The following is a 24,921-nucleotide window of genomic DNA, read 5'->3' on the forward strand; positions in this document are numbered from 1 at the left end:
GGATTCCTGCAAATGTCCTCCTGGCTTCACCCAGCACCATACTGCCTGCATAGGTAACTCACACACACACACACACTCCCCCTCCTCTACTCATGTAGCCACTTATCTTCCATCTCTCCCCATAAAAAGTCTCTTTAATGTTCCCAGTCTGCTATCACACATCAGATTGGGCTCAACTGAACTGTCGCCATGACAACTTAACAATGACTTGTTGTGGAATTTTGCAGTCTGTTGCCATGGTTACAACAGGGGTTTTCCATTCCGCACTTCAGCTCCCATGACTTTGCGGCTAGACAGCCTCCCTCTGTCCATTGGTCAATCAGACAGTCAGTCCGTTCATCAGTCAGTCAGTTAGTCAGTCAGTCAGACCATCAGTCAGTCAGACAGTCAATCAGCCAGCCAGTCAGTCTGTGGTGCAGTCGTTTTACCTAGCCCAAGTAACAAGGTGGGTGAAGGTTGCATATTTGAGACCATTCCATTGGTCCTGCACTGGCCAAGGTCAAACAGATGCACCCAGTCAGTCAGTAAATCTGTCAGTAAGTCACTCAGACAGTCTGTTGTTGACCAATATTCTTTCTCTCTCTACCTCTCGCTCCCCCCCCACTCCCCCCTCTGTCCTCCTCTCTTCTCCCGCCTTCCTTCCAGATAGTAATCTCTCTCTTTGTAGATAGTAATGTCTCTCTCTCTCTGTAGATAGTAATGTCTCTCTCTCTGTAGATAGTAATGTCTCTCTCTCTGTAGATAGTAATGTCTCTCTCTCTGTAGATAGTAATGTCTCTCTCTCTCTCTGTTGATAGTAATGTCTCTCAATTCAATTCAATTCAATTCGCTTTATTGGCATGACGTAACAATATACATATTGCCAAAGCTTATTTTGGATATTTACAATATAAAAATAAATAAAAATGAGAATCAAAATTGTAAACGGGACAACAGTAACAACAATAACCAAGGGTCAAAATAACCACACATTCAACAATAACAATAATCATACAGTAGAGGACATGTGCAGGTTGATTGGTCTGTCAGACACTGTCCCTCAACTTATGGCAGGCAGCAATGTAGTGCGCTGCCAACACACAGCTCTCTGCGTCCTCCCCCAACAGGACGGGTAGCCTATCTTCATCAGAGAGGTCTTTAAAACCTTGAATAAGGGTTTCAAATTTGGGGAAATGACACTCTCTAATTGTTTTATATTTTTTACATTTTGTCAGGAAATTCCGCTCTGTCTCAGGTTCTGCTGTGGTGCAGTGGTTGCACAGCCTTTCCTCTACAGGGAGCCAGGTTTTCCTGTGTCTACCCTTCTCAATGGCAAGGCCGTGCTCACTGAGCCTGTACTTTGTCAAGGTTTTTCTAAGGTTTTGATCAGTAACCATGGTCAAATAGTTAGCCACGGTGTACTGTCGATTTAGGGCCAGATAGCACTGCATTTTGCTTTGAGTTTGTGCTTGTGTTTCCCAATAAGCAATGTAGTTTTGTTTTGACTGTGTTGTAATTTGGTTTATTCTGATTGATTGGATGTTCTGGTCCTGAGGCTTCAGTGTGTTAGTAGAACAGGTTTGTGAACTCAGCCCCAGGACCAGCTGGATGAGGGGACTCTTTTCTTTGCTCAGCTCTTGGCATTGCAGGGCTTGGTAATGGTATGAGAGGGGGTCACTGTATTTTAGATGTTTCCAAAACTTAATTGCTCTTTTTTGAGTTTTTATTATTAGTGGATATTGGCCTAATTCTGCCCTGCATGCATTGTTTGTAGTTTTCCTCTGGACACGTAGGAGAATCTTACAGAACTCTGCATGTAGGGTTTCAATGGGGTGTTTGTCCCATTTGATGAAATCTTGTTTTGCAAGTGGACCCCACACCTCGCTGCCATAAAGTGCAATTGGTTCAATGACATATTCAATTAGTTTTAGCCAAATTTTAATAGGTATTTCAATTTGAATTTGCTTTTTAATGGCGTAGAATGCCCTGCGTGCTTTCTCTCTCAGTTCATTCACTGCCTCATTAAGGTGTCCAGTTGAGCTTATTTTTAAACCTAAGTAATTGTAGTGTGTACAGTACTCTATATATTTTGTACCAATTGAGAACTTTGGTCTAATTCCCTGAGATCTGGATCTTCTCTGGAAAATCATTATTTTAGTCTTTTTGGGGTTTACTGCCAGGGCCCAGGTCTGGCAGTACTGCTCTAGCAGGTCCAGGCTCTGCTGTAGGCCAGGTGCTGTGGGTGACAGCAGGCATAGGTCATCTGCGAAGAGTAGGCATTTAACTTCTGAATTGTGGAGACTAACACCAGGGGCTGAGGATTTTTCTAGAATAGTGGCCAATTCGTTAATGTAAATATTGAAGAGTGCAGGGCTCAGATTGCATGCTTTTTTATATTTGAGAGCCTGAAGTTTCTTATAGAGCTCCTGGTCAGTAATTGGGGAGTCCAATGGATTTTGATTGTCCTTTATAGCTTTTTCTAATCTATTCAACTTCTCATGAAGTTTGTGTCAATTTGAACGGTGTTGAAGTGTTTTTCTTTCTGTAGAGTGGTTTTTTTTGTAGAGTGTTTTTCTTTCTCTCTGTAGATAGTAATGAGTCTCTCTCTGTAGATAGTAATGACTGTCTCTCTCTGTAGATAGTAATGAGTCTCTCTCTCTGTAGATAGTAATGAGTGTCTCTCTCTCTCTAGATAGTAATGACTGTCTCTCTCTGTAGATAGTAATGAGTGTCTCTCTCTCTCTCTAGATAGTAATGAGTCTCTCTCTCTGTAGATAATAATGACTGTCTCTCTCTGTAGATAGTAATGACTGTCTCTCTCTCTGTAGATAGTAATGAGTGATCTCTCTCTGTAGATAGTAATGAGTGTCTCTCTCTGTAGATAGTAATGAGTGTCTCTCTCTGTAGATAGTAATGAGTCTCTCTCTGTAGATAGTAATGAGTGTCTCTCTCTCTGTAGATAGTAATGAGTCTCTCTTTCTATAGATAGTAATGAGTGTCTCTCTCTGTAGATAGTAATGAGTCTCTCTCTCTGTAGATAGTAATGAGTCTCTCTCTCTGTAGATAGTAATGAGTGTCTCTCTCTCTGTAGATAGTAATGAGTGTCTCTCTCTCTGTAGATAGTAATGAGTGTCTCTCTCTCTCTGTAGATAGTAATGAGTGTCTCTTTCTCTCTGTAGATAGTAATGAGTGTCTTTCTCTCTGTAGATAGTAATGAGTGTCTTTCTCTCTGTAGATAGTAATGAATGTCTCTCTCTCTGTAGATAGTAATGAGTCTCTTTCTCTCTGTAGATAGTAATGAGTGTCTCTCTGTAGATAGTAATGAGTCTCTTTCTCTCTGTAGATAGTAATGAGTCTCTCTCTCTCTCTGTAGATAGTAATGAGTCTCTCTCTCTCTGTAGATAGTAATGAGTGTCTCTCTCTGTAGATAGTAATGAGTCTCTTTCTCTGTAGATAGTAATGAGTCTCTCTCTGTTTGTTGATAGTAATGAGTCTCTCTCTGCTTGTTAATAGTAATGAGTCTCTCTCTCTCTGTAGATAGTAATGAGTCTCTCTCTCTCTGTAGATAGTAATGAGTCTCTCTCTCTGTAGATAGTAATGAGTGTCTCGCTCTCTGTAGATAGTAATGAGTCTCTCTCTCTCTGTAGATAGTAATGAGTCTCTCTCTCTGTAGATAGTAATGAGTCTCTCTCTCTGTAGATAGTAATGAGTCTCTCTCTGTAGATAGTAATCAGTGTCTCGCTCTCTGTAGATAGTAATGAGTCTCTCTCTCTCTGTAGATAGTAATGACTCTCTCTCTGTAGATAGTAATGAGTCTCTCTCTGTAGATAATAATGAATGTATCTCTCTCTCTCTCTCTGTAGATAGTAATGAGTCTCTCTCTCTGTAGATAGTAATGAGTCTCTCTCTGTAGATAATAATGAATGTCTCTCTCTCTCTCTCTGTAGATAGTAATGAGTCTCTCTCTGTATATAGTAATGAATGTCTCTCTCTCTGTAGATAGTAATTAGTCTCTCTCTCTCTGTAGATAGTAATGAGTCTCTCTCTCTCTGTAGATAGTAATGAGTCTCTCTCTCTCTGTAGATAGTAATGAATGTCTCTCTCTCTGTAGATAGTAATGAGTCTCTCTCTGTAGATAGTAATTAGTCTCTCTCTCTCTGTAGATAGTAATGAGTCTCTCTCTCTCTCTGTAGATAGTAATGAATGTCTCTCTCTCTGTAGATAGTAATGAGTCTCTCTCTCTCTGTAGATAGTAATTAGTCTCTCTCTCTCTGTAGATAATAATGAATGTCTCTCTCTCTCTGTAGATAATAATGAATGTGGGTCGGACCCTGCTCTGTAGATAATAATGAATGTCTCTCTCTCTCTGTAGATAATAATGAATGTGGGTCGGACCCTGCTCTGTAGATAGTAATGAATGTCTCTCTCTCTCTGTAGATAATAATGAATGTGGGTCGGACCCTGCTCTGTAGATAATAATGAATGTCTCTCTCTCTCTGTAGATAATAATGAATGTGGGTCGGACCCTGCTCTGTAGATAATAATGAATGTGGGTCGGACCCTGCTCTGTAGATAATAACGAATGTCTCTCTCTCTCTCTGTAGATAATAATGAATGTGGGTCGGACCCTGCTCTGTAGATAATAATGAATGTGGGTCGGACCCTGCTCTGTAGATAATAATGAATGTGGGTCGGACCCTGCTCTGTAGATAATAACGAATGTCTCTCTCTCTCTCTGTAGATAATAATGAGTCTCTCTCTCTCTGTAGATAGTAATGACTCTCTCTCTGTAGATAGTAATGAGTCTCTCTCTGTAGATAATAATGAATGTATCTCTCTCTCTCTCTCTGTAGATAGTAATGAGTCTCTCTCTGTATATAGTAATGAGTCTCTCTCTCTCTCTGTAGATAGTAAAGAGTCTCTCTCTCTCTCTGTAGATAGTAATGAGTCTCTCTCTCTGTAGATAGTAATGAGTCTCTCTCTGTAGATAGTAATGAGTCTCTCTCTCTCTGTAGATAGTAATTAGTCTCTCTCTCTCTGTAGATAGTAATGAGTCTCTCTCTCTCTGTAGATAGTAATGAATGTCTCTCTCTCTCTGTAGTTAGTAATGAGTCTCTCTCTCTCTGAAGATAGTAATTAGTCTCTCTCTCTCTGTAGATAGTAATGAATGTCTCTCTCTCTGTAGATAATAATGAATGTCTCTCTCTCTGTAGATAGTAATGAGTCTCTCTCTCTGTAGATAGTAATGAGTCTCTCTCTGTAGATAATAATGAATGTCTCTCTCTCTCTCTCTGTAGATAGTAATGAGTCTCTCTCTGTATATAGTAATGAATGTCTCTCTCTCTGTAGATAGTAATTAGTCTCTCTCTCTCTGTAGATAGTAATGAGTCTCTCTCTCTCTGTAGATAGTAATGAGTCTCTCTCTCTCTGTAGATAGTAATGAATGTCTCTCTCTCTGTAGATAGTAATGAGTCTCTCTCTGTAGATAGTAATTAGTCTCTCTCTCTCTGTAGATAGTAATGAGTCTCTCTCTCTCTCTGTAGATAGTAATGAATGTCTCTCTCTCTGTAGATAGTAATGAGTCTCTCTCTCTCTGTAGATAGTAATTAGTCTCTCTCTCTCTGTAGATAATAATGAATGTCTCTCTCTCTCTGTAGATAATAATGAATGTGGGTCGGACCCTGCTCTGTAGATAATAATGAATGTCTCTCTCTCTCTGTAGATAATAATGAATGTGGGTCGGACCCTGCTCTGTAGATAGTAATGAATGTCTCTCTCTCTCTGTAGATAATAATGAATGTGGGTCGGACCCTGCTCTGTAGATAATAATGAATGTCTCTCTCTCTCTGTAGATAATAATGAATGTGGGTCGGACCCTGCTCTGTAGATAATAATGAATGTGGGTCGGACCCTGCTCTGTAGATAATAACGAATGTCTCTCTCTCTCTCTGTAGATAATAATGAATGTGGGTCGGACCCTGCTCTGTAGATAATAATGAATGTGGGTCGGACCCTGCTCTGTAGATAATAATGAATGTGGGTCGGACCCTGCTCTGTAGATAATAACGAATGTCTCTCTCTCTCTCTGTAGATAATAATGAGTCTCTCTCTCTCTGTAGATAGTAATGACTCTCTCTCTGTAGATAGTAATGAGTCTCTCTCTGTAGATAATAATGAATGTATCTCTCTCTCTCTCTCTGTAGATAGTAATGAGTCTCTCTCTGTATATAGTAATGAGTCTCTCTCTCTCTCTGTAGATAGTAATTAGTCTCTCTCTCTCTCTGTAGATAGTAAAGAGTCTCTCTCTCTCTCTGTAGATAGTAATGAGTCTCTCTCTCTGTAGATAGTAATGAATGTCTCTCTCTCTGTAGATAGTAATGAGTCTCTCTCTGTAGATAGTAATGAGTCTCTCTCTCTCTGTAGATAGTAATTAGTCTCTCTCTCTCTGTAGATAGTAATGAGTCTCTCTCTCTCTGTAGATAGTAATGAATGTCTCTCTCTCTCTGTAGTTAGTAATGAGTCTCTCTCTCTCTGTAGATAGTAATTAGTCTCTCTCTCTCTGTAGATAGTAATGAATGTCTCTCTCTCTGTAGATAATAATGAATGTCTCTCTCTCTGTAGATAGTAATGAGTCTCTCTCTCTGTAGATAGTAATGAGTCTCTCTCTGTAGATAATAATGAATGTCTCTCTCTCTCTCTCTGTAGATAGTAATGAGTCTCTCTCTGTATATAGTAATGAATGTCTCTCTCTCTGTAGATAGTAATTAGTCTCTCTCTCTCTGTAGATAGTAATGAGTCTCTCTCTCTCTGTAGATAGTAATGAGTCTCTCTCTCTCTGTAGATAGTAATGAATGTCTCTCTCTCTGTAGATAGTAATGAGTCTCTCTCTGTAGATAGTAATTAGTCTCTCTCTCTCTGTAGATAGTAATGAGTCTCTCTCTCTCTCTGTAGATAGTAATGAATGTCTCTCTCTCTGTAGATAGTAATGAGTCTCTCTCTCTCTGTAGATAGTAATTAGTCTCTCTCTCTCTGTAGATAATAATGAATGTCTCTCTCTCTGTAGATAATAATGAATGTGGGTCGAACCCTGCTCTGTAGATAATAATGAATGTCTCTCTCTCTCTGTAGATAATAATGAATGTGGGTCGTACCCTGCTCTGTAGATAGTAATGAATGTCTCTCTCTCTCTGTAGATAATAATGAATGTGGGTCGGACCTTGCTCTGTAGATAATAATGAATGTCTCTCTCTCTCTGTAGATAATAATGAATGTGGGTCGGACCCTGCTCTGTAGATAATAATGAATGTGGGTCGGACCCTGCTCTGTAGATAATAACGAATGTCTCTCTCTCTCTCTGTAGATAATAATGAATGTGGGTCGTACCCTGCTCTGTAGATAATAATGAATGTGGGTCGGACCCTGCTCTGTAGATAATAATGAATGTGGGTCGGACCCTGCTCTGTAGATAATAACGAATGTCTCTCTCTCTCTCTGTAGATAATAATGAATGTGGGTCGGACCCTGCTCTGTAGATAATAATGAATGTGGGTCGGACCCTGCTCTGTAGATAATAATGAATGTGGGTCGGACCCTGCTCTGTAGATAATAATGAATGTGGGTCGTACCCTGCTCTGTAGATAATAATGAATGTCTCTCTCTCTCTCTGTAGATAATAATGAATGTCTCTCTCTCTCTGTAGATAATAATGAATGTGGGTCGGACCCTGCTCTGTAGATAATAATGAATGTCTCTCTCTCTTTGTAGATAATAATGAATGTGGGTCGAACCCTGCTCTGTAGATAATAATGAATGTCTCTCTCTCTCTGTAGATAATAATGAATGTGGGTCGGACCCTGCTCTGTAGATAATAATGAATGTCTCTCTCTCTCTGTAGATAATAATGAATGTGGGTCGGACCCTGCTCTGTAGATAATAATGAATGTCTCTCTCTCTCTGTAGATAATAATGAATGTGGGTCGGACCCTGCTCTGTAGATAATAATGAATGTGGGTCGGACCCTGCTCTGTAGATAATAATGAATGTCTCTCTCTCTTTCTCTGTAGATAATAATGAATGTGGGTCGGACCCTGCTCTATAGATAATAATGAATGTGGGTCGGACCCTGCTCTGTAGATAATAATGAATGTCTCTCTCTCTCTCTGTAGATAATAATGAATGTGGGTCGGACCCTGCTCTGTAGATAATAATGAATGTCTCTCTCTCTCTCTGTAGATAATAATGAATGTGGGTCGGACCCTGCTCTGTAGATAATAATGAATGTGGGTCGGACCCTGCTCTGTAGATAATAATGAATGTCTCTCTCTCTCTCTGTAGATAATAATGAATGTGGGTCGGACCCTGCTCTGTAGATAATAATGAATGTGGGTCGTACCCTGCTCTGTAGATAATAATGAATGTCTCTCTCTCTCTGTAGATAATAATGAATGTGGGTCGGACCCTGCTCTGTAGTTAATAATGAATGTCTCTCTCTCTCTGTAGATAATAATGAATGTGGGTCGGACCCTGCTCTGTAGATAATAATGAATGTCTCTCTCTCTCTGTAGATAATAATGAATGTGGGTCGGACCCTGCTCTGTAGATAATAATGAATGTCTCTCTCTCTCTCTGTAGATAATAATGAATGTGGGTCGGACCCTGCTCTGTAGATAATAATGAATGTCTCTCTCTCTCTGTAGATAATAATGAATGTGGGTCGAACCCTGCTCTGTAGATAATAATGAATGTCTCTCTCTCTCTGTAGATAATAATGAATGTGGGTCGGACCCGGCTCTGTGTGGCTCTAATGGTGTATGTCAGAACAGCCCAGGCAGCTTCAACTGCGAGTGTACTAGAGGATTCTCAATGGACCCCAATGGACAGAGCTGTGAAGGTCAGCCAATCACTGCCTCTCTCAGGATCAGCTGACTCCATACCCCTAGGCACTTTATATGGATCTGAAATGATCAGATAGGTATAGGCAGTATGGCAATAACTCCACTATAAACAGGGATTTGGTGGAAACTTCACCTTTTTGCTTGTACCTATTTTTTATTTTTTTTTCTACTGCATCATTGATTGTATGTTGTTTTATTCCATGTGTAACTCTGTGTTGTTGTATGTTGTCGAACTGCTTTGCTTTATCTTGGCCAGGTCGCAATTGTAAATGAGAACTTGTTCTCAACTAGCCTACCTGGTTAAATAAAGGTGAAATAAAAAAAAATAAAAAAAATAAAAGTACAGTTAGATAACTGTATGGCCACATAACTATTGTAATGCTGTGTGTGTGTGTGGTTTCCCTGGCAGATATGGATGAGTGTGATGGTAACCACCGTTGTCAACATGGCTGTCAGAACCTGGTGGGAGGGTACCGGTGTAGCTGTCCTCAGGGATACCTACAACACTATCAATGGAACCAGTGTGTCGGTGAGTGGTACAGACTCTCTCTCTCTTTCTCTCAATCCTTCTCCCCCCGTCTGTCTGTCTTCTCTTTCTCTCTCCCTCAACATCAAATCTACATCACTTTCCTGGAAGTTGAACTTGTTCCTCTCTAGATTACTGGAAGAGCTCACACCCTGAGTCACTGTCCTACATGAACACTGTTGTTCTAACTGAGTCGGTGACACTTTAACTTGAATCTACTGATGGGAAATACAGCATTGGTATTCGGTGGCCTTTCCCAAAAAGAACACGGCCAATGTTTATCAGATGAACCGGTACTACAGATGGTTTCCTCATTCCCTTCAAGAGTTTCTCAGTATTGTTTGTGTTCTCTGGCCGAGGTTTGACCCATATTTGACCTCTGTTTGTTTTGTTGACTTCCTGTCTGTGTTGTTTGCTTCCTGTGGTCAGATGAGAACGAGTGCCAGAACACTCAGATCTGTGGGGGAGCGTCGTGCCATAACACCCTGGGGAGCTTCCGCTGCCTCTGTCCCACTGGGTTCAACTACAGAGACCAGGGGGGGTGTAGTGACATCAACGAGTGCTCCTCCTCCTCTAATCCATGTAACTACGGCTGTTCCAACACAGACGGAGGGTATCTCTGTGGCTGTCCACCTGGATACTACCGCGCTGGACAGGGGTGAGTGAGTGAGTGTGTGTGTGTGTGTGTGTGTGTGTGTGTGTGTGTGTGATCTACACAGGGCCAATGTCGTTATCAACTTTGATGGATAGACGGGTTGGTTGTTTAGCAACAAAACCGACACGTGCGTAACAATGGGACAAAACAGACAGGTTTGGCTTAGATTGTTGACTACATGTAAACTACATTTTGTCTCCGATGTTTATTGAAATCATAAATAAATTTGCACAATGTCTCTCAAATACATCGTTACAGTTGTTGGTTAGCTAGCAAGCGAATTCTAGCCATTTTAGCATTGTAATGAAAACAGTCAAAACACCTCAAAAAGACATGGTATCAAGAACAAGATGAAACTAGTTGAAACGAGTCACTTATGATTCCCTTCATGGCAGTTTATTGTCATTGTTGGTAGCTATCACAACAACACATAGACCTCTGTCCCATTGAAGTGTGCACATTGTTTTGGTGATGTTGTCAGCTAGCCCATGTATAGGCAAGATGGTGTTTGGGTATGATTTTATGCCCTGTGTGTGTATGACTGAGTCCTTTCTGTGTGTTCCAGGCACTGTGTGTCAGGCGTGGGCTTTGGTAGTGGTGTGAGTCTGGGCCAGGGAGGAGGAGGAGGAGGAGGAGGAGGGGCAGCAGAGGGGGGTGACAACGACCTGTCTCCTGAGGCCTGCTATGAGTGTAAGATCAACGGTTACCCCAAGAAGGGGCGCAAACGCCGCAACACCAACTCAACGCTGGAGCAACCTCTGGACAATGCACAGGTAATGTCTGTCTGTCTTGGTTTGGTGGCCCATAGAATGGTCATGCTATCATGTCTTGCCTGCTCTTCACTGAATCCGTAGTACATATTAACTGTGTGGTCCTGTGTTCTGTCATCAGGATCCAGAGTGTTGAGTGTTGTCAGTGTTTACATAATCCACCTGTACTACATGGTCCTGTGTCCTCAGCATCAGGAGACCGTGAGCCTGGAGAGTGTTACACATCATACATCTGCCTGTATAATACTGTATATCTATACTATATGTAACCTGTCCTGTGTCCTCAGCATCAGGAGACCGTGAGCCTGGAGAGTGTGGACATCATATATCTGCCTGTATAATACTGTATATCTATACTATATGTATCCTGTCCTGTGTCCTCAGCATCAGGAGACAGTGAGCCTGGAGAGTGTATAATACTGTATATCTATACTATATGTAACCTGTCCTGTGTCCTCAGCATCAGGAGACAGTGAGCCTGGAGAGTGTGGACATCATATATCTGCCTGTATAATACTGTATATCTATACTATATGTATCCTGTCCTGTGTCCTCAGCATCAGGAGACAGTGAGCCTGGAGAGTGTATAATACTGTATATCTATACTATATGTAACCTGTCCTGTGTCCTCAGCATCAGGAGACAGTGAGCCTGGAGAGTGTGGACATCATATATCTGCCTGTATAATACTGTATATCTATACTATATGTATCCTGTCCTGTGTCCTCAGCATCAGGAGACAGTGAGCCTGGAGAGTGTGGACATCGAGGACACCCTGCTGTTCAACCTGAACATGTCCGGCCTGTCCAGCCGAGACCACATCCTGGAGTTCACCCCGGCCCTGTCCACGCTCAACAACCACGTGTTCTACTCCATCGACTACGGCAACGAGCTGGGCTACTTCAAGATCAGCCAGAGGGAGGGGCTTAGCTACCTGCACCTGTCCAAGAGGAAGACCCTCCCCCCTGGAGCCTACTTCCTGCAGATCAGTAGCGTGGCCGTGTACAAGAAGAAGGAGCTGGCAGCGCTGGAGGACAGCAACGATAAAGACTACCTCACAGGCCAGCTGGGAGACACACTCACCATGAGGGTGCAGATAGTCCTGCATTAACCTACACTACAGGACTGACTGGGGTGGCTGGGCTGGGCTGGGTGGGGAGTGTCTGCCTGTAAACACTGGTCTAGGAACAGATTAATTTACCCTTGATCCATATCTCAACCATTAGGATGGGGGAGAGAAGATCTGACTCTGGGTCAGTGGTTATGGGCAACTTCTACCTACTCTGAGAGAGAGAGAGAGCTTGGGACAAGCTCAACGCCAAAGAGACTAATGGGTGGGTGGGGGGAGGGGGGATGTTTGATTCCCAAAGATGATTCTACATATCATAGATACAACCTTTAGTGCTACAGTGTAGGCCTAACCCACTGGCTACAGTATGGCTGGCTGTCTGAAGAAAGGCTTAGACAATGACATGGAGGGAAGACATGACAATGACACAACAATAACCACTCTAAACTGCTCTGTGCAGGAAGCTCTGGTTTGAATGTTATTTTTATTTTTTTTATGAAAAAGGTTTATATGAAATAGGTTTTGTATGATGATATGTGGAATCTGCCACTCTTTTGTGGGACATGTAAGGCAAATGCCATATCCACCCGTAGCCCCTACCCCCAAGACCATGAGGGTAGCTAGGGAGTATGGGGTAGGAGGTAGGGGCTAGCGGTGGATTTGTGACTGAGTAGCAGAGTGCAGAAGTCACTGATGCTGAGTGTTCACAGCTTGGCAGAGGTGGAAGTGAAAGGCAGCGTTCCGATTCTCCACCCTTCTCCCTGAAGTGTGCACTTGCTCACTCCCCCTTCATGGTTCACAAAGCATTGGCTGCTAAGGAGAGTTTCCACCAAATTAAGTAAACCAGTCCATTCCTTTCAAATCCCTGAGGGGAGAAGGGTAGGGAATCAAACCATAGCTAAAGTCTTTAGCTAGAAGGACCCCTCTTCCTCATCATAACTATGCTTCTTCATCTTCCCCACTGACTAGACTTCAGCATTACACATATTTACTGGTGCTAGTAACAAAACCACATAGACTTATGAATGCACTGTAATACTCAACAACACACAGTAGCTGTCTGTCTACTGTCCTTTTAATAAGATGTCAGACATCTTCTTTTCAACCAAAACCAAAGTAACAGCCTGTCTGCTCTCTATACCACATGTAAATGAAGTGTGTTTATACTGTAATCAATGCCATGTTTAGAATGTTAATCTATGAAGCCTTTTGTAAACTAGAGAACGCCCCTGAGAGGAGGGGGTGTAATGGTGCTTATAATGACCTACTACTTCCTTTGATAAACTGTATACACACACACATTAAAAACACACACACACCCGCACAAACACACAACACAAATACACACAAACGCCCTCAAACACACTCAAAACACACACCGTTCTGATGATGCCAAACCTGTGCCTTCATGATTATGCACTGAGGTCGACGCGGCCACACTTCGCTAGTACAATCAGTGCTCCGTAGCGAAGTCAATCAGACCAGCCGTAGACACATCCGTCTGTCGCTCTGCCACATCAGTGAGGGTTTAGTTGTAAAGTCACAATAAAAACATATTTTTTTGTTTAAAAGGTTTCGTTGTTGTCCCTGTCTCCCAACTTCACTTCCTCTTTTTGTGGATTATGCTATTTATGGGATGTATTTTAACCACTTTAAGGGCCAATTTCCCAGACACAGATTAAGCCTAATCCTGGACTAAAAAGCACTTTTAATGCACATTCATTGACCATGTTTTCTAGTGTATGCTTAATTACATGTCATTTAGCAGATGCACTTATCCAGAGCGACTTACAGGAGCAATTGCCTTGCTCTAGGATACATACATTAATTTATTTACCTAGTCCACTCAGGGATTTGAACCATTGACCTTTTGTTTACTGGCCCAATGCTCTTAAGCGCTAGGCTACCTGCTGCCCTAAGAGTCTACCTTTCCTTGGTTCCTTGCTTTCATTTCTACTGACAGCTGAAAGGACTGGTGAAATCTCCTCTCCACAATGCTTCCTGCTTCTACCAAGCATCATCTCAGCCAATGAAAGGATGAGGGAAGGAAGCTATTGTAATTCCAGAGGCGGTATAAAACAGACTATTGAATCACAGCCACCATATCCAGTTCAACGCAACCCAACGACTACAGCTAGAAGGCAAGGGTCGCGTTCCCCTTCTCAGACATTGCATGCGTCAACCAATGGTTTCGTGCCACGTCACCGACAGTGCCATCTGACAGATTGCTTTAACATGTGGTTAGCTGATACAATGCCTGGATAGGTATTTTATGTAAGATCTGGCATACATCTGCAAGGTAGTCAACCTGGAACTCTACCTATTTCTCAGTGAAACTTCTCCCTGGTGTGGTTCACATCATTAGCCTTTTGATTCTACAGTTAACAGATCTAACATGTAACGGTACAGTAGAAAATGTTTGTTGCCGACGTGCTGCCCAGAGCCTGCATGAAGGGTTTAGTCCCTAAAGACAGGGAAACTCCCTTGAACTATGAAAATAAATGGGTTAACAGCACCACTTAGTGGTCATTCAGGGTACAGACTTACATAGAATTTTATCCAAGCCGAGTTACAAAAGTGGGCATAGCCTACATTTTCATGTAGGTTTCCCCAATTGGAATTGAACCTGCAACACTGGCATTGCTAGAACCATGCTCTTGCGAACTGAGCCACACAGACAAGAAAATCGGTGATGTTTCATTGCCATTAATGGCCAAATCAGCAGGCATAGACAGTGAAGCAAAGGGATAATAAGTCTTTATTAAACAATGTAATTATTGTACAACCTCATAACATGTAACAGAACAAAACTAATAGGCTGGTTTACAATGTTGATGTATCAGTTGCTGCCTGTGGAGCCAAATCCTCCAGCTCCACGCTCAGTCTCATCCAGAGTCTGAAACAGAGGGAAGACACAGTTAATACTACAACACTGGAGCAAAGGGTATTTTAGTGACTTTATGTGAATGAGCCCAGTTCTTAAGGCTGGTTTCCCAAACACAGATTTAGCCTAGTCCAAGACAAAAAGTATGTTCATTGGAAATTCTCAAAGCGAAGAGGTTAAGTCCAGGACTATGCTCGATCAGTGTTCAGAAAAACAGCCCTAAGGGCTCAAGGCTCATTCTCACAGAAATAAGATGCACTTAAAATCAACATTTCAGTCTCAAGTTTAAATGAAATGAGACTGCTTGACAAGGTTTGTGTGAAATGGATCGTAAAGCTGTGATCAGCAATTCACTACTAGGTCTTAACATGTATTGTAATACTATAAACGGTCATATTAAATCTATAGAAGTGTAAAGTACCTTTAGCTCCTGTAGGTCTGGGTAGCAGATCCTCTCACACACCAGCTGAGCCACACGGTCCCCTTTTTTCACTGGGACACAGAAAGAAACACCACCATCACTCTACAGGTCACCCAGTTTCCCAACACCATCACTACAATGTTTCATTGGAAAACAGATCTCAATGTGAAATGCATTTGGATTGCTATAAAGGAGCAATCAGTAAAACAAGCTTTTATTCCAGTTTCGGATGAGGCATTTAAGTTATTTTTCAAAGAGCAATGGGTATATAATTAATATAAGTTTTTAAAAAATGTACCAGTTGCAGATGGTCCCTTTAATCATGGATACAAAGTGCTTTCAATGCTTGGAGTTTGGAAAGGTGGCATGTGAATGATTATTTTTAAAGCTCACCTTCAAAGGTTTCCTTGCTGAAGTTGAACAGCACCACCCCCACATTACCTCTATAGTCCTCATCCACTACTCCAGCTGGGGGGACAGACACTCCAGTTAGCCTAGCTGTCATGAATGTCAGTTCTATGTTCTAGACTCAGGTTAGAACAGCCAAAGGGTGACTTGGGTTCATGAAATCCCCATCAGAACTATGGTTACCACTTTCATAACCCATCGCTTAGGAAAATGTTTTATATTAATATCTGAAGGTCAAAAAGTAAACTCACCCCCAACATCAATGAAGTGTTTTGCAGCCAGCCCAGACCGTGGTGCTGTGAAAAAAAGAGAAATATATAAAATATGACTAAACTACTTAATTTTTTATGCTGGGGAAAAGTTAAGGGGAGATGAGAAAGAGGGGTTGAACGAGACTAATCGGAGTCTGAAAGCAGTCTCCATTGGCCGTGTTGGATCATCAAATATGTGATGCATTGTGGGTAAATTGTGACTGACTGATCTACCAATAACAATGAGTAGTTATTTATGATGCAAGGTGATTTGTCAGTAGGCAGTCAGTCGCCTGCACTTTCAGTTGTAATGAGGGGGTTTCGATTAATCTTGCCCGGATGCCTGTATTGCACCAGCTGAAAGTTGATTGCATTAGATTTGGAACTGGGCTGCCTCCCAGGCCAGGTGTCCCGCTCTGTCCGACTGCAATGTTTGCTCAAAACAAAAGTGACATAATTAAGCATGTAGTAATTAGTAGGATTCTGTGTTGCCATGCAAAAGTGATCGCTTTCTGCCTTCCTAATGAAAAGTAGTACGAGAATTCAAACATTTATTTTATGTAAAAGAGATGTAGGTTTCTGGTTCAACCCAGGTCAAAGTAAAATAACTCCCTAATTGTCAAGTCAAACAATACCCAGAGAGACCTACCCCAATGTACCCCCAGACCAGGGTGCGATTAAAAATGATATTTAAAGACACTTAAGTTTGCCCTGGTACCCTACTCACCCACTCTGCCATAGCAGCCTGAAGGAACAGCTATCTGGATGTCAGTCTTCACGATAGCCTTGTCCATAGGACCAATACTGTAGTCATAGGCACTGTTAGAAAAAACAACAGGTGCTTACAGTCACTAATTTACAAAGGCAGTGACCTACATCTAACTCACCTCCTATCCAATCGTTAGTGCTAGCCTGCTCCTCCTACTAACGTTAACCAACTTTTCTCCTGTTAAAGTTGGTAATATAAACATGAAGCAAGACTAGGCTACCTAGTTAGGTAGCTTGATGTGAAGACAACAGTATGCATGGTCGTTTGCTAACTAGAGTTTTACTTTTCATTGACAGCAGAAATAAACAGCCACATGCAGGACACACTCACTGCAACGTTTTGAATTCAAGTATCTTGCTTATGTGAATAGCAAGCTAGCTAAGTAAATACAGTATAGCGTTCAAATCATTTCCAGTGACCCTGTCCCGGACTCTGACCCACCTGAACAGGTCGTAGCCTGCAGCTTTAGCAGAGCCCCGGGTAGGAGCAGTGGCATTTTCAGACAACTTGGAGAACTTCAGTACCGATATCACATTCTCTGCCACAGCATGTGGCCTTGTCCTCTTCAGTGGAGAAACTTCTGCGGCGTCTATCACTTCTGAGCAAGGCATGTTTACAAAGTTTGTGGTAAGAAAGTTCCAAACTTCCAAAATAATAAGATGGCTATGAAGCTATGGTTAGTTTACTAAAGTTAGCTAAATAGTTAACTAGTTAAAATATGGCGAGCTGTTGCTACTTCTCTGACAGGAATCTTATTAGGAAGCACACATTCCCGCCAATTTCAATTGAATCTGCCTCGCCGTCGTTGAAAAAAAGGAACAAACTCGCGAGAGTTCTGACAACTTGACCAGCTGTGAGCTGAATGACTGAAACTTTAGCTTGCTAATCCTTCTTTGAATGATACATCTTGAATTCGGTAAAACACTCGACTAAAAATCTGACAACAGTACAATTACCGGTACCTACACATTTATTGATTACACATGTTAATACTAAAGTTGATAATACAACAACCAGTTAGCATAGCAAAGTAGCTAGCTAGCAAACATGAGCTATTACTGAAAAGCAATGTAGCTAGCCAACTAGCTACCTGCATTCTCGCAACCTTTTCTCCTGGCCAGAGTGGGAGAATGCAGATAAAATGTTCTGTGTGAGAGTACTGAAGACTGGGCAGCGATAATCGAAGAACAACACCGCCAGTAGAGCCTCTGCTTTGCAACGAAGTGCTCCATCTTGTTAAAGATTACAGTCCTCCCCGGCTGCGGCATCAGCTACAGTGCCTTCAGAAAGTATTCATACCCCTTGACTTATTCCGCATGTTGTTGTGTTACAGCCCGAATTAGAAATTGATGAAATATTTGTTTCCCTCTCACCTATACACAATATCCCATAACTACAAAGTGAAAATATGTCTTTATACATTTTTGCTAATGTATTGAGAATTAAATTAAATACAGAAATAGGGTGAGTATTGGTTATGTGGGACATTTAAGCTTTGTAATGGATATCTTTAAATGTGTATAATAACATAACCAACAATCAATGCCTGTGTGTTAGTCATTTTAATTCTGAACTGGAATAAACTGATTGATCACATCACACAGATGTATAACAGAACACACAGGCTCAGTTTGATAGTGCACCCTTAAGTAACAGTACAGATGAAAAATGATCAGGCCTACTGTACATCTTACTGTACAAAGTATTGTTGAAAAAAGGTCTAGGTTGGAACTGTTGCTGTTAACATACAATAAATATATTTTATTCTAAACTGGATTAAACAGTCCTAATGAGAGGTGTGTGGCTGGTTGAAGTTTTCAACAAGCAGGTCTATTCTGGGCTAAATTTTTGACAGTGCAACCCTGAGGTCATGCCCAGCATTGAGTCTGTTTCTGTACTTGTTTTTTTGTTTTGTAAGTATGCCAGGGTTGAGAACCCTGACTCGCATAGGTATGTGGTACCAAACTAGCTAAGAACATATACTGCTTTCTCTGTCTAGACAGGAGACTGCTTCCTGCAGTAGATGAGCAACCCAGAACTGTGAGTGTTTGCCTCAAAAAGCATCTTGCTTCAATTAGTTTATTCCAGAATAAAATTGATTAGTATTTTACCAGCAACAGTTCCAACCTAAACTTGTTTAACAATATTTCTAGAGTAATATGTGCAGTATAGTAGGCCTGATAATGTTTAATCTTCACCTGTACTGTTACTTAGGGTTGCACTATCAGTAGCTAGCTAGTTTGCTTGCTTTGGCTAATGTTAGCTAGCTATTAGCTGAGTACAAGGGGATTGTTTGAAAGAGAAACTCACATCTACTATGAGAGATTGTACTCCCTTATTTCTGCTTATCATCACCTGTTATAAATGACAACAATGCCGTGCTAGCTGACTTACTTTTCCACTGTCGAAGCACTGTTTCCTGACGCATTCTGCCCTGTTCTGGGTTTACCGTCATGCTGTGGATGTTTGGTCAAGACCTGTCGTGTTAATTTGTTCGTTTTGAGATACTCATTACTAAGCACTTCCCCGCACAAAACACATTTTGGGCGCTCATCGTTATTTATCAAAGTTTGTATTAAACCAAGCTAGAGAAACGCGTCGCTGTATTTGCGTTTCATGACGATTGAGTTCGTCAGAATTTGTGCCTAGTTTGAGTCCATTTGATGATGGCGAGTGGGACTGACATGTTGTCAGGTTAGGAAGGCTAAGAGTTTCAAAACACTTTTTTCAAGTGTCAAATGTCATTTTTTTGTACACATGATTTTTTCACATGTCCAGTGTATGTTTACAGGTGATTTGAACGCCTGTTAAGGGTATTTTTACACGCGTGCATTACACCTGTTAAGGGTATTTTTACACGCGTTCATTACACCTGTCCAGAGGGAATTTACAGGTGATTAGAACGTTTGAATATTGTAATTTCAGACGCATGAAATTGTGCCACGGCTTTGGAACGAACGTTGCCAGGCAAAGAGAATGTTCTGCGGAAATGGAGTCCCTAGGGAAAGCAAGAACAAGATGGGTGTCAGGAGTGGGGCAGCAGTATTATCATAAGGAGACGGGGGTAAGCTTGAGTAGGATAAAAATGGTGGGGAAAAAAAGGGAGATGGTTTGTTAAAGAAGAATGGTAGAAAGTGTAAGCAGATGGAGCTGGAGAAATGGAAGTGAATGAGGGTGAAGTTATCGAGAGACCGAGGTATGCTCCCAGGATCAGGAAAAACAAGTCTGTGACACAGTGTCGCCAACTCCTCAGTAAGGAAAGTAGCTATTGGCTGTCCTAAAAGTCGCTAAATGACGTCATCGCCTTATTTGCATGTAATTGTGATGGATGCTGTAGCAGAGAGGAATAATGTCTTGCGAGAGACACAAAGTGAGTAAAAAAAAATATATATGTTCAGAACTACAAATTTCAACTTTCTTCTGTCGATTGTTGTTTTTTAAATGTCACAATTCCAATCCTCCTTTATCCAGGCTTGGGACCGGCAAAAGTGACCCAAAAGAGACACTGTCAGAGTTACTTAGTATTTAATTTTTAATTTTGTTCTTTAGTTTAGTTTTCTTAATTTGGTTTGGTTTTTAACCTTATGGTCCACTTAGGAGCCTACAATAAGTCACAGTAAAACATGAACATTTTTAACCATACCGTTTAAAAAAAAAAATTGTATACACTCTACATTAACAATCTAAATGGACCAAAAAGAGACAATAGAAAAAACTGTCAATGGCAATGTGAGACAATTATGGTAATTAGTCTGGCCCTAATTCAGGTCATTTAAAAATATATATTTTTATGTAAGCCAGGGCGGGATCAGTCAGCGGCGGCTTCCCGCATGCGCGAATCATTTGCAGTCTGGACGCGGAGGGGTGAACATCTTCTGCTCTGACTGCAGCTGGGAGGGACTGCTGCGTGAGGACTGGGCCGCCTGTAAGTGCTTTGGCACGGGGGTAGGGCCCACGGCAGCACCCGCTGCTTATTGAGAAGAGTAAGAACGATATGTGCTTTCACGTCAGTCTCCAAAAGTCTCCAATAACACCAGAAAAAGTCGCTAGATTTGCTGCTAGTCGCTTTTTTGAAAATGTGTCAGTAGAGGGGTCTAAATACTCGCTAAATATAGCGACAAAGTTGCTAAGTTGGCAACACTGCTGTGACAGTAGGAGTGAAGTTTGTTGAAAAAGTGGAATCTTGCCCTTTGGCTGATCCATTTGTGGTTTCACGGTATGTGAAAAAAAGAGTTTGGTCATGTGAAATTGGTGAGGGTAACCAGAAGTGGTCTAGTGATAAGTTTGTTTCTGTTGGGTAGAGGGAGAATGCGCTCGGAGTAAAACGAATGGTGGCAAGAAAAGTTCATTGTTTCGTTCTCAAGAAAAGGGCACCAAGTGATAACTGGCGTAGCAGTAAATATAAAAGTTGACCAGCTGAAGGATAAGATTTCCGGTGTATCTGATGCTAGTCGTTTGATGCGGCAAGAGTGGGGAAACAGGGGAGATATTGTCTGATCTTTTGAGTTTTGATGTAGAGTCTTTGCCCGACAAAGTGAAGTTAGGATATGTTATCCTGTATGTTACAGGTGTCAAGCTTATGGGCATGTGGCAGCAGTGTGTAGGAGGGAGGGTCCAAGGTGTGAGAAATGTTCAGAAGGGCATGAGACAAAGGAATGTGTAGTATTGGGGAATGTGTTAATTGTAGGGGTACCCATGGAGCTGGGGATCAGAAATGGCCCGTGCGAAAGAGGCAGGTTGAGGTTTCCAGGGTTAGAGTAGTGCAGAAGTTGTCATATGCTGAGGCAGTGAAGAAAGTAGAGGAAGATGTGTTAAGGGGTAGGAGTGGTGAGAGTAGTGGAGACATACCAGTACAGAGTAAGATTGGATTTTTAACATTTATAGAAATGGTTACCAATTGTACTGCAGGGATTGACCGGAAGTCTCGGAAAATTGAGTTTGTGTTATCAGCGGCAGAGAGGTATTTGGGTGTGCGACATTTGACATCAAAGTAGTTACAGGATGTGTTAAGTGGCGATGTCCCATCCTTTCAGGATGATGGCATGAGGTAGGAATAAATACATTTAATTAGTGGAGTAGGGTAGTGTTAATTTTATTTTATATAATTTTTAAATTAGTGAGTAGTGTTAGATGGTAGGGTATTTATTTAGTATATATATTTTTTTCAAGCAAAGTAGTAATGCAACAAATTGGATGCAAACCGCCGTTTAAACCTCAGAAGAAGAAATTGTGCCTTGTACTAACAGGTACATTTCATGTGTTGAATGTACCACATTGTAGCCCCTCCCACCTCAATTTCCGTGAGTTTGACTTCCGGCCTGTTGCGATTTTATTTGTATTTTACCAGGTAAGTCAGTTAAGAACACATTCTTATTTTCAATGATGGTTAGGAACAGTATGTTAACTGCCTTGCTCAGGGGCAGAACAATATATTTTTACCTTGTCAGCACCTTTCGGTTACTAGTCCAACGCTCTAACCACTAGACTACCTGCTGCTCCCAAAGCGATGAATCGCTTTCCCAGGGAGGGAGATGTTTCTAGATATGGATCAAATTGTTAAAATTAGTTATTTACAGAATGTAAACGCTACAGCAAGGCGTTGGTGAGATACATTTAGGGATAAATTAAAACTACTTTTTCCACATAGCATTACAACTACAAAGCTGACGCTGGCTAGCTAGCTTATTTTCATTGAAATAGCTAGTTAGCTAGCTAGCAATAGTATTTTGTCTAGCCTGTAACTAATGGTTGTTACGTTGTGGAACAGAGCAATAGTTCTTTGTACTTGTCATTTGGTTGAGACTAACATTAGTTTAGAAAATAATTGTTTACTTTGTGTATATTTGTTGTGTAATTGGTTGGCTTTGTTAGTTAGCAAGCTGAGATGTATTTGCTCAAGGTAGCTAATGTTTTAGGAGAACAGGCTAGCTCCCTGCAGAATCTACACAATAGAGAATGGGGAATAAGATCTGGCTGTTGCAGTGCCCAGACGAGGTGAGCGCAAACTGCTACATAGATAAAAAGGTAAGATCTCTATATTGAGTTGTAACTCCCTCCAGTAACCACGAGCACAACCGTTCCTTGATTTTAACTGGCGGCTTTATTCTGTAGTTTAGTCAGAATTATCACCTTCCGTGAGAACTATAAAGTAAATGAAAATACAGTTTAAGCACACTCTTAAACCTTCTTGTCTTATGATTGACGTATTAGCTTGGTATAACTCTAAAGTAATTACATACATAAACAGTGACTTATTAGCTTGGTATAACTCTGAAGTAATTACATACATAAACAGTTTAGCCGGAGCTATAACAGTATCAGATTGAGCACACAAATAAAGGAAAAAATACCTAATCTGCTGCTTATTACAGAAGGGAGGAAATCAAACTTCACACTTATATTCCTGCCATGAATTCACGCTTCATCCTAACATACACATATTAACCTTTACGAACTACACCCAGTAACATGAAAACTTAGCTAACATCGCGCGGGAAAGCCTTCACCCCCAAAGATGTGTTGCTACAATAATGATCCCCGTTACAACAGTTATTAGCCACGTAGTTCCACCTGTCTTATCATTTCCCCCGTATAGCGAACACGTAAACAATTCAAACAAAAAACAACGACATAGACTTACAGATTAACTGTCAGTTACACTCCCACCAATCACCTGTGATTTCTGTGAAAGGGGTCTGCAGGGTTTTTGATCGGCTTCCAGGAGGGTGACTGTCTTATGGATGGGCCTCTCCAGATAGGTGGGTTTGGTGATGCGTTTACCTCTCTCATCCAGGAATGGACTCAATTTATGGAACTTGCTTGCTTTATCTTTGGTCTTGATGTCTTTCTGGTGCCTAAGGTTGTGTATCTCATGGGAGAAGGCTGCTTCTTGAACCATCCTTATAATGGTGAGCTCTGCCTCTCTCCTTTCTTCTATGCTTGTAGCTTCACTGGACCTCAATTTAAAGCCTATGGCTTCCTTGACACGTCGTTTGAGCCTGGCAATAGCTTTTACCACTCTTGCCCAGTCAGAACTTGTGAAGGTGATCTAGTAACGATCTTTCTTCCTTTGCCTGGGTATCATGGATCAGGGATTTCTGCAGCTCTGGGTCATTGTCTGAGAACTCTCCCCCCTTGACTTGTCCTTTGGGAAGTTCTTCTTGCCAAAGAAAGTCTGGACCTGTGAACCAGTAGGAAGCCATGAGCTGTTCTGATGTGAGACCTCTGGAAGCATGATCCGCAGGATTCTCTTCAGAGGTCACATATCTCCATTGTTCGGGATCTGTGCTTTGCTTAATGCGGTGGATACGGTTAGCTGCAAAGACATGGAATCTTCTGGCTTCATTGTTGATGTAGCCAAGAACTACCTTCGAGTCTGTCCAGAAGTATTCCTGTAGACCTTGTATCTCTAGCTTCCTTTTGAGCATGTCACTTGTTCGAACAGCTACCACCACTGCTGAAAGTTCCAGTCGTGGTATGGTCGTAATCTTGGAAGGGGCGACTCTCGACTTTCCCATAACTAGGGAGCAATGAACTTCTCCTGCTGTGCTGATTGTTCTGAGATATGAGCACTCTCCATAACCTGAGGTACTAGCGTCGGATAAGTGATGGAGCTCATAACTCTGCACTTCCTTGAAACTTGATGGCAAGTAGCCTCGTTGGATCCTTACTTCCGACAAGTTTTGTAGACCTTGGAGCCAGAATTCCCACTGGAAACGTAGGTAATCTGGAATGGGGTCATCCCAGTCGATCTTGTCACGACACATCTGCTTCAAGATCTGCTTCCCTGCCAGGACAAAGGGTGCCACAAACCCAAGCGGATCATATACAGAGGCTACTGTAGACAACACTCCTCTTCTTGTGAGTGGGCGTTCCTTGACAACTACCCTAAACTGGAACTCGTCTGATGCGACACACCACAGTACACCAAGCGCCCTCTCCATGTGTGGTTCACCCAGAGCCATATCCAGGTCTTTGGCACCCTCAGCACATTCTTCCTTGGGAATTGTGGCTATAACTTCCTTGCTGTTAGAGATAAACTTGTGCAACCGAAGTTTGCCGATGCTGCAAAGCTCTCTTGCTTCTTTCACCAGCCGGGCCGCTTCAGCTTCAGACGATACGCTCGTCAACCCATCATCAACATAAAAGTTCCTTTCTATGAACTGGATAGACTTCTCGCTGAAGCTTCCTCGTCCTTCGGCAGCGAGATGTTTGAGACCATAGTTGGCGCAACCAGGAGATGAAGCTGCGCCGAACAAGTGGACCTTCATACGATACACTGAGGGTTGAGACTCT

At 41.8% G+C, this 24,921-nt stretch overlaps 2 protein-coding genes across 3 annotated transcripts; one reads left to right on the forward strand and one right to left on the reverse strand.

Annotated features, from left to right (window-relative positions):
* The first annotated feature begins 6 nt into the window (after positions 1 to 6).
* On the forward strand, positions 7 to 13,464 carry LOC115166950 (fibrillin-1). The gene is made up of 6 exons (XM_029720919.1): positions 7 to 53; positions 8,741 to 8,869; positions 9,283 to 9,402; positions 9,829 to 10,057; positions 10,620 to 10,827; positions 11,555 to 13,464. Exons 2-6 carry the CDS (start codon positions 8,842 to 8,844, stop codon positions 11,933 to 11,935), a joined length of 966 nt encoding a protein of 321 aa, XP_029576779.1. The 5' UTR covers positions 7 to 53; positions 8,741 to 8,841; the 3' UTR covers positions 11,936 to 13,464.
* A 1,169-nt stretch (positions 13,465 to 14,633) lies between these two features.
* dut (deoxyuridine triphosphatase) lies at positions 14,634 to 19,226 on the reverse strand. 2 transcript variants are annotated; one of them, XM_029720922.1, is made up of 7 exons: positions 19,021 to 19,226; positions 17,068 to 17,224; positions 16,585 to 16,676; positions 15,858 to 15,902; positions 15,592 to 15,666; positions 15,199 to 15,269; positions 14,634 to 14,789 (listed from the first exon to the last, which is right to left on the reverse strand). In XM_029720922.1, the coding sequence occupies exons 1-7, from the start codon at positions 19,079 to 19,081 to the stop codon at positions 14,733 to 14,735; spliced, it is 558 nt and encodes a 185-aa protein (XP_029576782.1). In that variant the 5' UTR covers positions 19,082 to 19,226; the 3' UTR covers positions 14,634 to 14,732. The 2 variants fall into 2 exon arrangements, with proteins under 2 accessions (XP_029576782.1, XP_029576781.1); XM_029720921.1 differs by lacking the exon at positions 19,021 to 19,226 and adding an exon at positions 17,717 to 17,882.
* Positions 19,227 to 24,921: the final 5,695 nt, after the last annotated feature.

The sequence above is a fragment of the Salmo trutta genome, chromosome 29, assembly GCF_901001165.1.
Source record: "Salmo trutta chromosome 29, fSalTru1.1, whole genome shotgun sequence".
Taxonomy (NCBI): Eukaryota; Metazoa; Chordata; class Actinopteri; order Salmoniformes; family Salmonidae; genus Salmo; species Salmo trutta.

Bases quoted from the DNA above. Each gene is read 5' to 3' on its own strand.
- LOC115166950 (XM_029720919.1), top strand. From the start codon at position 8,842: ATGGACCCCAATGGACAGAGCTGTGAAG. The intron at 9,403-9,828 runs GTGAGTGGTACA...TCCTGTGGTCAG, and splicing joins TCAATGGAACCAGTGTGTCG to ATGAGAACGAGTGCCAGAAC. The intron at 10,828-11,554 runs GTAATGTCTGTC...CTGTGTCCTCAG, and splicing joins AACCTCTGGACAATGCACAG to CATCAGGAGACAGTGAGCCT.
- dut (XM_029720921.1), bottom strand. From the start codon at position 17,858: ATGGAGCACTTCGTTGCAAAGCAGAGGCTCTACTGGCGGTGTTGTTCT. The intron at 17,225-17,716 runs GTAGCTAGTTGG...TGCCTTGCTCAG, and splicing joins AAAAGGTTGCGAGAATGCAG to AAGTGATAGACGCCGCAGAA. The intron at 15,903-16,584 runs GTGAGTAGGGTA...TTTTTTTCACAG, and splicing joins AGGCTGCTATGGCAGAGTGG to CACCACGGTCTGGGCTGGCT.